This window comes from Panonychus citri, unplaced genomic scaffold (genome assembly GCF_014898815.1).
Source record: "Panonychus citri isolate SS breed McGregor unplaced genomic scaffold, ASM1489881v1 Contig00011, whole genome shotgun sequence".
Classification (NCBI taxonomy): domain Eukaryota; kingdom Metazoa; phylum Arthropoda; class Arachnida; order Trombidiformes; family Tetranychidae; genus Panonychus; species Panonychus citri.
The window spans coordinates 948,604-967,688 of NW_026515416.1; the positions used below are offsets into that span (position 1 = coordinate 948,604).

Consider the following 19,085-nt stretch of genomic DNA (forward strand, 5'->3'; position numbering starts at 1 on the left):
TTAATATAATTTCATGTTCATCAGATTGTATTGGTTGAACTTGTTTCAATCAATTTACCTCCAAGGTAAATAAATATATAAATCATTGAACTTGTGTCAATCATTGTGATTCAATCAGAAATGACAATTAAATTTGATTGCTTGTAAACAATTAACTTTACATTGAGAATGTAATTAAAAAAAAAATAACTACAATAATTAACATTGAATTGATCTAATTGTTTATCTTTACTTAGTTGATTGAATCTAAAAAAAAAGGATTGGTGGTTAATTGAATTTATAATTTATAATAATTAACTAATCGGTAAGTTACGAAAGTTAATCAATTTAATCAATTGTTTAATCTTTACAAATGATTAGTTAATCAGTTACAATTTAGCTTGCAGCTAAATTTTTGTCTCTTAAAATAGACTTTCAATTGACCTAGAAATTGGTTGATTAAGGGAAAGTTTCATTTTCTAATTGTAACCTTGATTGTAATTGTCTCAGACTGAATTAACATTTGATTAAGATGATTATTGTAATTAGTAATTAGATTTACTTTGTTTATAATGATAATAACAAAGGGTAACAATTAACAATCAAACAGATTAGTTTAGTTAATAGTAAAAGTTATTAGTATTCATTTGATAGCTTCTTAATTGTGATGATTAACAATAAGATATGGAAAACGTTGATTCTTGTTGATTTAATTAAATTGTGTGTTAATTTACTTACAATACAATTTAAACCCTCTAACAATTGACCGCAATTAAAGGGCTAATATTTAAAATTATATTTCTAAATTAAATCTAATATAATAGAGAGTCCAATTTAAATAATCATCAGTTAATTGTTACTATTTATTATTGTTGATTTATTTAAATCATTATCATTACCACTAATACACAACCTTGATTAAATTTAATTGCACTCATTTGATTCAATATGATTATTAGTTAATTGTCATCAATAATAAACACTCCTAACCATAAGCAATAATAATCATCATCATCATCATCTTAATTGTTGTTGTATATTATTAATTTAATTTAATTGTGATCACACTCCCAATAACTTTTACCTTTAATTTACCGGCAGATGAATTTAATTTAATTTTAATTCAATGGTAGAAACCAAATTTACTTTCTTAATTGTGATTAAATTGTAAGCCCATCATTAGTTAGTTATAAATAAATTTTTTTTTTAATTTCATTTAATTTAGTTAACTTAATCATTGGCCATTGATGAGTTCATCAATTAACTAAATATTAGTGAAAATTACTGTTTCAAAAATGTTTATATTGTTCAATGAATTAAATTTAATTGTTACTGTTTATATGATAACAATTAACTCGGCCATCAACCTTTACCACTCACGTTCAAGGTTAACACAATTTAAATTACTTGGTTAACAATTAAGTAGCAGTTTTGTTGTTGTTTTTTTAATTACAATTCATGAAGATGATAATAGTATAGTAACAATCAAATAAATTGTTTTTCGTTAATTGTCAAAGACAATCAGTTAATCATTAAGAAAAAGTGTTTCTTTTTTTGCTGTTCAATCAAGTAGTTAATCTTAATTGTAAATATAGTTGATGATTACGCTTTTGATTTGGTTAGTTGATTGTTTGTCAATTTATTAATATTTTGCTTGTTATTGTGATATTTGAGTCCAAGTAATTGAAATTTAAACATACCAATTAATGCTCATGGTTGTTAGCAATTAAAAATAGTTCAATCAATCAATCAAATTAATATGATAATTGTAAGGAAAATGTGACAGTTTAAATGAGTGTTTCTCTTTAAACAGTAATCAAGGGATAATATCAGTTAATCGTCTTGATTTGATTGTTGCAATCAAATTACTGTTTCATCACCTGTACAGATTGTTAGTTAATTGTCAAGGTTAATATAATCTTCTCATATCTTTGCATCTCTTTCTTGATAAATTTGCTCCATTTTTTAACCATTGACACAATTAACGCGTTTACGTGCAAATAAGTGCGGTGCTTGTAAGTGAGTGCACTATCTTTAAGCGCTTTTAGTTCAAAGCTTGAAGTTTGAAGCTCTGAATAAACTAACCTATGAAGATGAGACTCTTCATAAAATCCTTAATAACTATTGAACAATGATTTTCTTAAATTTTATATTTGAATAGTACACACATGATCATGTCAACAAGAAAAATTAAGTCTCTCAACTTTTGGTTTCTGTTTATTGAGGTCGAAACTCATAAAGTTTTACTTGAGTCGCATTCATCTCATACTAATTTTAATAGATAGGTTTGAAACGCAATTTCTTTTCGATTATCTTCACTGTGCTTTATTTTAGACCTTGAAAAGACCAGTTTTAGATCACTTTTTTATGAACTTTCCAATAAAGTTATTTTCATTTATATCAGAATTATTTTGAAAGATACAGAATTTTAAGAAAAATAAATTTAACTCGAGTAAAAGCTACTTTCGATCTCTGAAACCAAGTTGAGTAATGACATGATCATATGTGTACTATTCAAATATAAAATTTAAGAAAAAATTCATCATTGTTCAATAGTTATCGATAAAGCACTGCATAGTTACACTGAAAAGATGCAACGAGAACAGAGCCTCTAACAAGGTATCAACATGGGCTTAAAGGCGAGTTGCTCTCGTTGATAAGCACTGATGTTATTTGCACGTAAACATGGTAATCCAAGTTTATGTTTACATGGGTCAAGATTAACAGAAGAACAAAACAAATGTCCGAGATTTTTGGGTGAACTAAAAGTATCCATGAAGTATTGAGAGGCACCAAAAACTACCAATGTTTTCAACTTCGAGCCTGTTGAAAGCTTAGATGATGCTCGAACCCAGTTATTACAACAATTTTGAAACAACTGGCGAAATATGTATGTAATAAAAAATTACTAGGCAATTTATTTCTTAGGAATGATACTTTATCAAACCCAACTACCGTTACTAATTTTATGCTAATCAAAAAGAGAGAACTTCGAAAGTTTCGATTTTAGAAAGTCAACATTGAGTGTGGATCCTTCACCTATCACAGGTATTTTCATCAGCACCAGATTCACCTGATTCTCAGACCAGATCAGTCTTTCCCTCTTGGACCAGCTCGGTGATTTTCAGGTTCATTAGGTGATGGAGGTGAAGAGCAAGGCTGCTAAACTATTCAAGCTTCATGTCTTTTTATATCGAGTTTTTGTCGAAAAATGAATTCTCTATGGTTAACGATGTACAGCCAAAGACTTTGAGTTTGCAACCACTTTCTAAATCATTCACGCAGTTGAATATAATCAATGAGAGATACAGTTAACCCAAAGATATGATGATAAGTCTGTCCACTAATTTAAGTGGTGTAGTCTTGAAATGGTCAACTGATTAGATATCAAAAGTTATCTTTATTTGCATATCATTGACTTCGTGGATGATTTAAAAAGTGGTTGCAAACTCAAAGTCTTTGGCTGTATACTTTGCATGAATCTGTGTAATGACGATCAATGGTACAACAAGTGCGAATAATAGTTGGACTGATTCACATACTTTTCGTGATTTATGGATGCTAAATCATGTCTACGATCAGGCAGTCTTCGAAAAACAATTTGAAAAAACTATCGAACATAACAAGTGTGATCTTATCCATGAACTGATCCAGTTTACGATGATTTGTGATCGATTCAGTACAATAATCATCAAACTATCAATTTGCTTAAAATTACCAAAGATTATTAACAATTGTAAGATTTTATTTGAATATCTTTTAGTTGAAAATTTGGTTAGTTGATTGTTTGACAATTCTGATGATTTTACGATTTTTCTGCGTTTATTTTGTTCAGTACAAAATTAATAACAATTAGTAATTAGTTAAGTAATAACATTGACAATATGATAAGATGGCTTAATTGAAATTAATGATTCCATTGTCAAAGACTTTAAATGTTGATTGTTACTGATTTCATGTTGGCTTTTGATCATAATTTTGATTGTGATATTCAAGTCCATAAAATTGAAAATTTAAAAATACCAACCAACGTTTAATGCTTGGTTGATAGTAATCAATTAATTAGTTCAATCAATCAATCAAATTATGATGATTAATTATCATACAGTTGTATGGAAAATGTGACAGTTTAAATGTGTCTTTCTGTTTGAACAGTAATCAAAGGATAATCGTCTTGATTTGATTGTTGCAATCAAATTACTGTTTCATCACCTGCACAGATTGTTAGTTAATTGTCAAGGTTAATATAATATTCTCATATCTTTGCATCTCTTTCTTAATAAATCTGCTCCATTTTTTAATCATTGAGATAATTAATAGTAATTAGTCCTGATGATTAATGATAAACGATAACAATTAATGATTTGATTCATCTTTACTCCTCTCCTTTTGATTAGCATAAACTTAGTAACTAGTTGATAATAACTAATAATTTACTAATTATCTCCTTTTGATTACTGTGATTAGTGAAAGTTTGGCTTCTAACGAAAGTTTTATAGCAATTAAGCCTAAATTTCAATATGAAATTGACACGGGAAGAGAGAGAGAGAGAGAGATGAGCTTAACAATTAGAACATGTATTCAAGAATAGGTTGGTGATAATGATTAATGATTAACAAGTGATTTGAATAGCAAAATGAGAGAGTCAAAAAAAGAAGGTATCACAATTGAGTTAATTTCTGATCGATAATCAGAAAGACTGATCAAGTGAACTGGATCATTAGAAGTTGTTGTTCTTGATTTCATCTAACGATTGATTGGTAATGTTGAAGATGACATTTTCCTTTCCTTTTCTGTCCTTCATTTTCAATTGAATTATAATTTAATCGCACGTATGGAATCACCGTAACAATCAAACATTACTGTTCTCTTCTAATTGTCGATGCAAAGATGTCGCTTCTTCTTCATAGGTTGTGATTCCCTTCCAGGAAATGTATCCATGCCTCGAATCACGTCTCTCTCGTCGCCAACTTGAGGTTGATTTACGTTTTTTCAGTCTACCGCCATGAGAAGCATCAGTTTTGGGTGGAAAACGACCATATTGGTAGATGAGAGTAAAAAATAGGACAAAACCTAGTCCAGAATAGAAAGAAAAACAAAAAAAAATGGTAAATTAGACTTAAAGAGAACCACAACAAAGAAAAGGAAACGGAAGAGGAAAAGATAATCTAATGGAATATTTTACCTGCGGCACATGGAAGAAAAGCTAAACTTTTAACATAAATGGAATAATTCAAGTAACGGGAATTAACGACCAGATCACCTTCCATTAAAGATCGATTGGTTAATTCACTATAAGTCGAGGTTCGAACGGAATAAGTCCAAAGGGACGAGTTTCCCGTCGACAGAATCGACTCATCGGCAACTGTATAAACCCTCATATCTGGTCCAGTGTATTGACCGAAATCGGGAGGATAATAAATGATTTGATTCTTCCACATGTTCAAATCCAACATCATCACCACAATAATAATACCATAATTGAACCATTTTCCTGAAAATTCAATAAAAAATGAAACAAATAAAGTAAATTACCAAAAACCGAAACCAAAAAGATGAACAAAAAAACCGAAAAAAAAAATTTCCCTCCAACAAGATTAACTTGTATTCGCACCAGCAGATGGCGACACTATTGGACTTCACAAACAATCAGAACTAAATTGTAACCATTTGATTGAACATTAATTTAGTTGATTAACAATTTATTTTCCTGGTAAATTGTAAATGAACCTTTTGATTTAGATAGAGAGAATGCTAAAATTGTTGAAGAAAATACAATAAATCTGTAAGTTTATTTGTTCCATCAGAATCAATATCATCGATTTTTTTTCCTCCAGATGAAAATAAAGTTAATCAATTAATCAACTAAATCGTTGAGTTTCATTCAAATTAATAAATCTGATAATTTATGATGAAATAAAATCGTTTGTCAACTGAAATTGTTTATTTTCCAGTTTAATTGTTGTTTTATCAAATGAATTTCTCAGAGTCTTCAATATTGTTGGAAGGGAAAAAATCTCATCTTCATGAGGGCATTTTGAATTATCCCTGATGATGAATTACCTTCATGACGATTATTCTTATATTCATGATATTTTCAACTTGACTGAATAATTAATCAAATGTAGAATAAGTTGATAACAATATAACCAGAAAAGTTAATCAACTATTGAAAAGCTATCGAACTCGAAATCGATAATATCATAATATCATAGTTCCAACCATGATAATGATTTGATTGATCAACAAAATGACGAGAATATTAAATATTACAAAAATTGAACAATAGATAATTAGAATCCTAATCAGGTTGTTAGGATAATTTATCCAAATTGGATTAAATTGTCACTTTCATTTTCCTCCCACAAACAAAAAACTAATAACTTTTTTTTTCGCAATTTTAGTTTCTCAAAAAGTTCTGATGATAATAGTTGAGAACTTTTTTATTTTCAAAAGATATCAAAATATTACCTGTGATATGGAAGACAAATGTCTCAGGTAAACTGAGTGTTTTCTTGATTGTGAATATCTTAAATGAATAGGAAGCTTGTTTGAGTCCAGGTAATTTAATGTCCATGTCACAAACGAAATGAGGAAAGTCCCAATCCTAAAAGTGGAACAATTAAAAATGAATGAGATGAAAATTAAATTGAATTAAATGTCTCATGTGAATAGACAAATGTAACTCAGCCCATTGATTATTTATTATCAACAATTAATGAATTAAATGCAAGTTAAAAACATCAGCTAATCAAATTAATCTAAAGGTTAATCATGAACATTGTCTGTTTCATGTTAATTAAAACCAAGTAGTTGAAACAATTTACTAACTACTAACAATTGTAATATCAACATGATATTATCAAAAGTCTAAGTGAAACAAAAAAAAAAATGAATCAACATGAAAATGATCATCATGATAATTGATCATGATGAGAGGATCAAGATGAGGATAAATTGATCATCTTGATTATATCTTAACTGTTATATTAATGTGATTACAATGAAAAGGTATTAATATAAATTGTCATCACATTGAGACCTTAATTGTATCAACTTTTTGTCAATGGTAGGAAAATATTATATTATTAATATATAAATTGCTGCCTGAAGATAAACTTGATATGATATTATCACAACATGATTAGTTATGATTAACTACAGTTTATATACACTGGCTGTTTGTATTGTCCTAATTTGTTGATGGTAAAACATTTCAACTGGATTAATATAATTGTATTGGAACAATTAATAATCAAGGAAAGTAAAAAAATCAGGCCAAGAATATAAAACTTGTCCTTCATAATTTAATCATAGTAAGGGATAGTGTTGCGCGATACCGATAGAAAGTATTGATTGAACGTATCGGTATTGTTAAACAAAGTATCGATAATATTTTCAATACTTAATATTGAAAAATATCGAAAAGTATCAACAATACCGTGGGTATTGAACAGTATTGCTAATATTTTTTGATTTTTTCTGATTCTATTTGGTGAAATTTCTACATATTCTCAATTTTTCATTTTTCTGAGTCAAAAATTCACTTTCAGTGCCTGGAAAAAGTACTCGATACCGTTCACAAAAGTATCGAGTAATATTGAAAACGAAAGTATCGATAATATTACTCGTTAAAAAAGTAGGTAAGGCTCAAGATATGTCCGTAAGCTCAACTTTTTTACTTTCAGCTGACTTTTTTTCGGCTTACGATTACAGCTACATATGGAAGTTAACTGAATTTCTCAATTAATTGTGTTTGTTTAAATTAGGTTAGGTTAGGTTTTCACTATTAAGGGTCACCATGGACAAAGGAAGGCCCGGAGGGCCTGAGACAATCAAACTATCACACAATTAATGTAATGCTAGCGGTCGACAGCTGATTAGCCACATCTTTCGCTAATCACTTTTATTTCATTGTTAAATGTGGACTAACATGTACCCGCTATACCCACAAGGCGTCAAATAATCTTAGATTGCTGAATTAATCGACTAATCAATTAAATTAAATCATTTTCCTAGAAAGCCGCGAATCGTAAGCCGATAAAACGTCAACTGAAAGTAGAAAAGTTGAGCTTACGGACATATCTTGAGCCTTACCAAAAAGTATCAGCGCAACACTAGTAAGGGAGAGGGAGAGATAAGTTTCTTTATACTGACCACTGGTCATCTTTTGATTTGGTTTAATTGTTATTGAATTAAATTGTTTACCTGCATGACTACAAGTAGATCCATAACTAGAATCATTGAGGCAAGAAAGGCTCGAGTTAATTCAGTTGTGTTAACATAATTGTGATTTAAATTATCCCAACTAATCTCATCCGATGAGATCATATAAATAACCAGGGAGGAGACACCGATTGATCCAGTCCAGAATATGATGATTCGGATGTGTCCATGTCTCATTAGAAATGACCTTAAACCCTTAGCCCAACCAGGGTAAAGTTCATCTTGTAACATCATATCGGTGACCATCCAGGCGGTGAAAAAATCACCCAACCAGGTACCACAAGCAGCGGCTTTCATGAAACTGGAATTAGTTACACCCATCAGGGTGGTAATAAGGTAGGGTTTTGGTGTAGGGTGGGCAGAGAGTAATAGTAAATTATATCCAAGGGAAAACAGGTAAGTACAAATAAAAGTGACCAATATCATGATCATCCAGGTTCCCTCTTCGTCTCGAAACATTTTCAACCTTAAAATGCGCCTGAGTAAAATGTGATGGACCAAATATTTACCAGTTACCATACCGACTACAAGAGCGGTTAACCAACAGATCACTTTGATCACTTTCCATGGTGTTTCCGGTGGATATCTGGTAAATACAAAGGAAACCACGTTCCCCACTATGGGCAGGCCACATTCGGTATGTGAATGGCTGATTGGATCTTCGGCAAAGATCAGAAAATTACAAGCGATCACTGAATAGGCAACCAGTAAACGGGCATAAGGATGTTGGAAAAAGTATCTGATCAAGTAAAAGAAAAGCAAAAATTCAAGACAATTAAGTTAATTGTGATTCCATTTTTCTTCTCATCTTTCTAATTAACGTGATTAACTGCAAAAAATTAATCTCTCCAATGTTTATCTTGTATTAATATCATTTGATTGACTTGATCATCAATAATGACAGTTAATTAAATCATCTAACAAATTAATATTCGTGTTTTAATCAACTAACATTTTCGTGTGATTAGATTTTAATTAATCAAGAAGATTAACTATCAAGAGGATAGTTAATTTTTCTGTGTATTTATTTTATTAATCATTGAAAAAAATGATCATTCAATTAACACGAACAAAATTGATATTGTATAACAATTTAACCAAAGTAATTAATTCACATTTCTAAGCTGTTAGTTAATTAGATTTCTCATCTCGATTATACATTATAATCTTGTCGCTTGTTTTTTAATTACTGATCAATTTGTTGATTGTGAACAACTTTACTCATGTCAATGTAATAATACTGAAACAATATGATTGATTGGTTATCGATAAACGATTAATGTTAATTGTTGGGTTAAATTAATCATTACAATTTAAAAGCAGTTATCAAGTGTTGGAGGGAAACAAAGTCTTTACTTTTGTCACCAATAGTCAATTTAATCATTTGTTACTAAATTATTGATCAACTGAATTAATTTTCCCCACGATCAACAATAATAAATGTAATAATCTATTGATTTAATTGTAATCAAAGTTGATTCACTAACCAACAATCAACGGAGTAAAAACCAAAACATGATTCGGCAAAGGGATAATAATTAATTCATCATTGAAACTGTTGACCAAAACCGATACTGGTCAAGTAATTGGATAATCAATAATTCAAACTACTAAGTGTTTCTAACATCTCATGTTTGTATATCTATGAACCTTGATCATTTCATGGTAATCATGATAATAGCATCATCATAATAATAATCATTATCATCAGAGATTTAATTTGTTTACAAAGTGTCAATTGATTTTCGGGTTCTCATGTTAATGGTCAACACAATGATGACCATTTACATTGAATTGTAAATACTTTTAGTAAATGATATTTGCCTGTCATCATGGAAATGGTGTTAACTACTCATCATCACCATGAAAATCTGAATAATGATCAAATGTTCATTGTCCATGGGAACTAAAGGAATAGGAAAAGGAAGGAAAATAAAATCCATAGATATCATTTGGTTCATTCATGGGGATTGATTCATATTCAAATATTTTATTTTCTCACTTCTCATCATGATCTATGTGAATTCATCATTCATGTTGTTGTTGTTGTTGTTCAGATTCAGTGATTGAATATGATTCCTGACAGTTCAAGGTTTTCAATGTGTTTACTGGAAAAACTCATATTCATCTTTACCGTAAGATATTATTGATATGATAAATATGAGTTTTCCAATGAATAGCTATGAATTATTATGATAACATTCAATTGTTATTATCATGGGCAAACCCTTAAGGTCATGATGATGATAATGATAATAAATAATAAGAATTCATTTGGCATCAGATATCATCATTAAATCATCCTGAGGATATACGCACCTTACCATGTGAATGAAAAAGTTTCCTCCATGAATATGAATTCAATTCATTGGGAAAATAAAAGGTTGATAATACTTCATGCATGATATGTCTGATTCAGTTCAATTCAATGGTCCAAATTCATGATAACAATTGAATTTCCAATGGCAGTAAAAGTAGATAACTTTTTTTTGCATCAATTTACATTGAAAAAAACTGTAACAATATTAAAAGGATATTAAATTGACAACAACAATTTAACTTGATTAGCAGTTTCTATTGTTATTGAAAATTTTTCCTACCCCAGTGATTAATCAAATTAAACCTTCAATTGAGATTATCTTTTGTTATGCTTTTTTTTATATTGACAATTACCAATTAATCACATTGTTTATCAGCTTGATTGTGATTGTGATTGTCATTTCATTATGAAAAGGAGGTGGAGTGGATTCAGTTTTCATGATGAGAAATTAATATTATGTTAAAATTAATTACATAATTAATTACATATAATTTAACAGAGATTTTATCTTCCTAGTGAGGTTACTGATTGAATTGATTTCTGCTACTGGTCAGCAAAGTGATCACTTGAGCTTAAACAATTGTCCAGTGGCTTGTATACTCGAGGAGTAGGTCATTCAGTCCAATTTATGATAATGTGATGAGAGAGGGAGAGGGAGATGATAGGATGAGGATGATAAGAACATATTTCATAAATGGATTGTAAAAATTTGGAACAACGAAAATGAGCCAATTTTTTAAAGTGAATTTCTTAAAATCGTAATGTACTGAGAAACAGATGATGATCAGTTTCATCATTGGAACTTGCGATTTAGAATTAAGAAAAGTAAAAGTTAAGTGTCCATTTGATCAGTTATCATCTTACAAAGCATCTTGATCCATTACATTGGATGATATTGATGATCAACCATCGATAATAATATAAACAATAGTTACATGAAATCGTCATCATGATATAACTGTAAATGTAACTCGTAGACCAATAAAATGTTTCAAATGAGTTCCCAAGTTTATCTCATCATCATCGTTATTATTTCAATTGTCTCTATGCTTCAGTTTCACAGGTTACATGAGATTTAGTTTCATGGGAGAATCAAGGAAACTGATTGAGTATCATTAGTTGCGATTCTCTTGATTGTTAATGATGAAAAAAAGGAAATGATTAACAGCAGATAATTGGTGAAAATATTGATCATATATTAGAAAATTGTAATTCGATAAATCGAGAGAGAGAGAGAGAGAGTTCTAATATCAGAGCAGAAAGTAAGTTCGATATTTTTTGTTTGTCGATTTTGACTTTTATATTTTTCTCACTCCATTGATCGTATCGATGATTATTATTACTCATTAATAAAATAATTAGTCGACTGTTAAAGTATAACTAATATATTTGTTGATCAACGGAATGGTTGATAAAGTTTATCGGATGATATTCTTGGACTATTCAGTTTTCATGATATTCATCAATCATGAGTTAATTTTTGAAAATATTCATTAACAAGACTCATTAATTTATAACAATAAACGAAACATGTATTATATCAATAACAATGGAAATCAATTTACAATCAATGGATCAGTGATTAACTTGATGAAACAATTGAGATCAGATGATGATTATCATCAACCTGGAAACGGAAGTAATTTTTTTTTTATTGTTAACGAGATGATTAAAGTTAATTGTAAGTGATTTGTTTGGTTAACCTTTCATTCATTGTCTTGTATTTATCATGTCACATGAAAGTAAAACTTTTGCTTTTTTGCCAATAGTTAATTGTTACCATGATTATGATGATAATAATAATCATCATCAACGATTATGATGAAAGTAATTGTTGCTCACGCAATTTAGTTGATCATGAAAACTGAACCAATATAAGGGAATTTAATTTAATGACAACTATTAAAATCTAATATTCAGTGTATTGAATAACAAGCCATCAGTTTTGGTCAGAACTTTTTTTTTGGCTGATTCTCTGAGTTTCTACCATGAATCTATTGGGAAAAAGGAGTGGAAAAGGATCAGAGTGATGAATTAAATCTGTACCTGAGAGAGGAAGACAATTATCTGATTGATTGACAAGGAAAATGAGATAATCTTTGATTGTTGAAGAAAGCAGAAAGTTGATCATGATTAACATGAGAATTCTTATGATAATTGTACTGAGAATTGAATAACGTTGACATGGTGAAAATAAAGATGCATCAGATTATCAGGATAATCTGATGGGAGTAAAAAAAAACTGAAATAAATTCAGTCATCAATTGATTGATCAACATTGAGAGCTTTTTTTGTTCAAGTCTAATTTTTTTATTCAATCATTTTATCATTATCATGGTTCTTGTGTCATCACCATGAGCATGATTATGATGAAAAGTTACATCCCATTGAAATTGTAGCTAAAAATGGTTTCATGTTCCCAGGAAATTTCAAATTTTCCCAATCTCCATAAAGGTGAATGCTGAGTTTTCAATTTTTCCCCTGATTCTTATCTCTAAGGTTTGTTTGTTTCTGCTGATCACTTAAATGAACAAGACCAGAAAATGAGAAAAGTAATAAAGCTTCACAAAGGGCGGAGTGGGAGAGATGAATTGGTTGTGGAGGAGGATGATAAGGGAAGAAGATGAGGAAGAAAAAAGCAATAGAAATGCTGTGATCTCTTTGGTTATAATCATTTTCATCTTTAGCTTATCTTCATCTATTGTGTGCATGAGAGTAAAAGAAAGAAAGGACGAAAGAAAAGAAAGAAAGAGAGAGAGAGAAATGATAAAGTTCAGAGTTTCCCAAATTCGAAACTTGGATTCGAGGCTAAAAAGAGACTAACAGAACTTTTCGGAAACGAAGAAGAAGAAAATAAATTTTCTATTTTCTATTTGGAAGCACTTATAGTTTTCTTTTTTTTTCTTCCATCATTTCTTTGATTTCGTTTTCATTATTATTATCAACTCATCAGTCTAAATATTAACTTAACCTGCTTATGGTAATTGTCTGATGAAACTTGAAGAGAGAGAGAGAGAGAAACATTTTTTGATTAGATATTTTTCTTCATGAGGATTTCCAAGGATTTCACTGAGGTTGATTAACATGCGAGACTTAATTGTTGAGTGGGAGGAAGAAGGCGTAAAAATCAATCAACAATTGCAAAATCTATTGGGACAAAAGTAATAATAACACATTCTAATGGTAATGTAGATGAAAATCTTCACTGAGAGTTGATAATAATATCCAAATGAATTTCAAGGTTCCATGGATAATAACTGAATATAAAGGAGAAGAAAAAAAACTGAAAATTCTGTCACCATGAAAACCAATAACAACAACAACAATAATAATAACAGGAACTAAGATTTTCTCTCGGAACATCGGATTATCGATCCATGAAGATAATGATGATAGGGACTTCTAAAAGCTCAATATCAACATCATCATGAATAAGATTCAATGGCAATGAACTTATTCATTGTAACTTTCATATTATTATAATATAAGTTCAACTCTCATAATCACCAATATCATTACAACAACAACAACAACAATTGGAAGGATAATTTATTTAAGTCGAAATAATTAAATTAAGATAATCAACTTGAGCTCTATTTAATCATTAAGCTAATCTTTTTTTCCCCATGTCAGGCTTAGATCAGATTAAATAATCAAGTTCTGAAAAATGTTGAAGATTTTTCTTCAAGATTAGTTGAAATCATCATGTTTACTTTCATTACTATTAAATTGATAGAAATATATATTTTCTAGATTATTTCAAGATATATTCATGGAAAACAAATATTATATAAGTTTAATATCATCGTGATTACAGTTTCAGGCTAAGAAATATAACTTGAGTATCTTCAGCATCCGTTGCCATGGTTACCAGAAGGATGGATGATAATAAATTGACTTTTCTCTCAATATCGGTGATTTATCTTAATATATTTCTCTCTCAATGTATGTTTAATAATCAAGAAGGAATCAAAAGCTTCCAATTTGTTGATGATAATCATAATTAGATGTTGATTAGATTCTTATGATTATCTAAAGTTATCTGATATTTATTGAATGATGAGATTGAAATATGATAACAATCAGTAGAAAAGTTTTTAATAATAATTCTAATGAGAGACAATTAGAGCTTAATCCAGTTAATCTATTTACTTGTAGTCTGAATAGAGGATTAAAATTAAATCCATTGTTCGAGTTACTTATGTTATCATGTTAATCCTAAATTAATGAGTTGATTGTTAATTGTTAGTTTACAGTTGTGAAACTTTTAAATTCAGTTGAATATCAAGAAGGCCAATTAGCCTAATGGAAATCAATGGAAATGACAACCTCGATTTACATGATTAATTGTCTTCCCTACAATTAAGATAATTTAATTTCTTCTTAAAACTTTAATCATTTGCGAGACTTTCCAACTAATTTTTCAAATTTAACTTGATTATCGTTGGAATCGTTTGATTTATTGCTCAGAATTGTTTTCTCAGTGGTGAGTTTTTATTTCTAAATCTGCGAATTTTAAATTGTAACAATTTAGTTAATTATCTCATCATCTTGATTGTTTCATCGTCGATTTAGTCATTGTACTTAGATGAGCTCGAAAAAGTTTCCAAAACAAAAGATAAAAGTTGTTGGGTTTGAGTTGAGAAAACGAAAGTTTCATCATGAGTGATAAGTTTCATGGGGAAAATGAGATAATTCATAAATTCTGACCAGAACTTTTTTCTTCCTCATTGATCCTGTGATCTGATTTCATGATTAAATCATGATCCAAATAAAACAACTTAATCACACTGATTATTCAACACATGAGTTACATCATTCAACTATTAATTATGATAATTAATTCAGTTATTTATTGATTTATGTCTTAACTAAATTAACTTGATGAAATAATTAAATTCCATTGAGAAACCAATGTAGCTTGATTTGATTACATCAACTGAATCAACCTCCTCAATCAATCTGATAATATAAATTATTCTGTCAGTAATTAAGGTTAAGCAAATAGTTTACATCAATTGTGACCATTTTTGAATCAATTATCAAGATTAATTATGATTGTGAAATGAAACAATTAATCAAAATGAAGATCAACCTTTAATCTTGGCCAAACTTTACGTTAGTAATTTAATTGTTACAATTAAGCAGAAAAGGATAAACATCATCAAATGTATTGGTATTTTTGGCAACTATTGATAAAATTAAACTTGGCAATTGACTTAATTGTTGCCAAATCTTATCCCAAAAACCTGAACTAAATTAATCTAATTGCTATGAGAAGGATAAGTAAAAAAAAATGATTAACATTGAGAAACAAACACAAAGTATTCATAGCAATTAACCTCACAATTTAGGTTAATTGTAGCTCTTTTTGTTTAATTATCAATCGACAATTAGTTAGTTTAAATTCAGTCTTAAAGAAAACAATTAATTTTGTTCAATATATTGATTATATGATCAATCAATACAAAAATCAACTAAATTGATGTAACATATTTGATTATTTATTTTACAATTTCTTAATTATTATTCTTGATTGCTGTTGATTATTTACATTGTTAAATCCTCATTCATGGGAAATTTAAATTAACTTGATTTTTGAGACAATTGCATAACAATTAATTGATTTTTGTTTACTTACACTATCTAAATAATTCAAAATTTGATTACTAATTAACAATTGTTGTAAAAAAAATAATTTTAATTGCTCCTAAATGATTAGGCTAATGATTAACTCTGAACAAGGATAAGGAATCAGATATTTATCAAATTGTAATTACAGTCTGGTAACAATTAAAATCATTTTAATTTATCATTGAGAGTTAATTATTATCGATATCTAATCAATTCGGTTTATATTGATGATTAACGATGATTTGACTAATACAAATTTAAATTGATTGAACGTGTAATGATTAAGCAAATTGGATTGAAAAAGATTAACAATTAGATGAGTTGACGATTATTTTTGACAGTCTAATCATTTTGGTTAATTGTAAGAAATTTTGACGATGTTAATTGATTCTTGTTAATTGTTTCAGATCTTTTCTCATATTGTTCCAAGTACAATTTACTAATTGTCACCACTTCCAATCAATCAATCAACCAATATGTTGAAACAGATGAAAATAATAACAGTCTGTCATGTTGTTACTTAATTGTCATGGTTACTAATCATATATATCAACTAAATTATTGAATAACAATAAACCAGAATCAGTTAATTACTTTCACTAATCATATATTGTGTTGAAAAACAGCAAAAAAAAAACCTTTTACTTGGAGTTATTAAAATTGGGTCAAGTAAAAGTTTCCATTGACCGATTGATTATATTGTTAAATTGTTACAACCATTTCATTGATCGTTAAATTTACAATGTAAACAATTTAAAAGGCTCATTTTTTTATCTTCACGAAGATCATCATGTTTACCTGGATTATAAATATTATATAATAGCTTAATTATCATAAACATCACATTATTATCATTGACTAAACAAATGCTTGGTTAACTTAGCATTACATTAATATTTGGTTTTTGATCAACGAATTGAATTTACATGATAAATTCAGCAATTCTTTTGAGATTTTATCTGATTCTTTGTTGATTGTTGAAGTTTTTTTGTCGAAAAAAAGTAAAATTAAGTCAACATGAAGTTTCTGTTTACAAGTAAATGGAATAGAAGTTTTTTTTTCTCATTCTTACCTGAAATCTTTTTCCATATGAATTGAGTAAAGGCTTTGACGATCTAATGTTTCATGGTGATGGTGATGATGATGATGTGGATGATGATATGATCTGAAAGATTTATTATGTAAATGGTTGTGATTTTGATGAGATGCTGGATTGTTGTTGGTGGAATCGGTTGGATTAAATTGTTGGGTTGCAGATTCAACGGAAGCTAAAGTCGGAAGTAAAGAAGCATTTGAATCTAAATTGTTTGAAGATCGATTTTGATGATAGTGACTAGAATGTTGATTGGATTGTCTTGATTGATTACGTTGATTATTGGGATGAATCAAGTGATCACAGGTTGATGGATCTAGAGGATAAGTTGTTGGTGATGATGATGGAGTTATCATCGATCGTTGGTAAGTCCATAGTTGACCAGAAATTGAACCAGAATCGATTTGGGTTGATGCTGATTTCGCAGTTGAATTTGAATTGTTTTCATTGTCGCTCTCATTGAATTGAGAAAATGATGAGCCACAATTAACACAACGTCCATTAGTTATTGCTGATAAAGGTGTTGATGGTTGGTGTTGATCAGGTGTAGACGTGGATAACTGCATCCCTGTGAAGGCTGGAAAAGCTGATTGAATGGGCACATTGGTGGTATATGCATTTGGCGTTGAAGGGCAGGTCAATGAGGCTAAAGGTGAGCCTGATGGAGGGTGATGATGATGAAGATGATAGAAGGGGGAAAATGAGTTACTTGGAGTGGTTTCATCAATGTAACGAATTGATTGACCCAAAGATGAACATCGTTTATGGCGAGATGAGTGATGAGAGGATAATAGTGATGAAGATGATTTAAGAATTGGTTTAACAATTATACTTGTTGTAATTGTTGGAGTTGTGTTTATGTGCAGAGCAGATTTAGGTTTTTTTGATGATGATAATTTACAACTTTTACTGGTTAGTTTAATTGCTGGAGAAGGTAAATTGTTACTATTAATTGTAGAGGGAGGTGGTGGTGGCGGTGTTGTGGTTGTTGTTGTTGTTGTTGATGATATTGACACTTCACCTGGATAAATTTCATTCCGGTTTGTTGTTAAATCCCATAAATTAATTGTTGTCGGTGACGATGATGATGGACATGTATTAATTGTTTGCGATCCAAATATTGTTGTTACTGCTGATGTTGTTGGTATAGTTGATGGTGACAATTTAGATAATGATGATGGTGAGGTGGATATAAAAGCAGCAGAATCATCAACAAATATATTAAATTTATCATTGGTTGATGTTGATGTTGATGATTGTTGTTGTTGTTGTTGTTGTGATGGTTGTTGACAAAGTCCAAAAAGGCTTGAAAGTTGATCCATAATTAACACAATTAATGGAATCAGTAATTACAATCATTGCCAAGAATACAGGGAGAGAAGGATAGAGTGAGAGAGGAAAAGGAACCAAAATATTTCACAATTGGTTGATAATCAAAAATTAGAAGAAAGAAAAAAAAAAGAAAACAGTTAACATTGTTTTCTATTTGGAAAATTATTATTATTGTTTATCTTCATCATCTTTTTGGCGCTTTCTCTTTCTTTTTCTCTTTCTTTCATTTCTCCTCTTAATTTTTCTCTCTTTCTTTTCATCTTCATCTTTCAAAGTAACAGAATCAAATCAGAAAGTATAAAAAAAAATATCAACACTAACTCGTAGTAAATATAAAACTATGAGAATCATTATCGTTCATGTAACACTTGCGTTCTCGTAACGAAAAAGTTAATCGAATAACGAATTTAGTGTCGCCATCTATTGATCGATTTTCAACTAAAAACAAAAAGTTTTTTTCCATTTACAACTTGACCGAAATTAATTATTTTCATTTGATTT

The 19,085-nt window shown here is 29.3% G+C and overlaps 1 protein-coding gene across 1 annotated transcript; it reads right to left on the minus strand.

Annotated features, from left to right (window-relative positions):
- Positions 1-2,577: 2,577 nt before the first annotated feature.
- LOC128390640 (uncharacterized) lies at positions 2,578-18,912 on the minus strand. The gene is made up of 5 exons (XM_053350393.1): positions 17,232-18,912; positions 8,188-8,944; positions 6,451-6,586; positions 5,165-5,473; positions 2,578-5,052 (listed from the first exon to the last, which is right to left on the minus strand). Exons 1-5 carry the CDS (start codon positions 18,572-18,574, stop codon positions 4,832-4,834), a joined length of 2,766 nt encoding a protein of 921 aa, XP_053206368.1. The 5' UTR covers positions 18,575-18,912; the 3' UTR covers positions 2,578-4,831.
- Between the last annotated feature and the right edge of the window lie 173 nt (positions 18,913-19,085).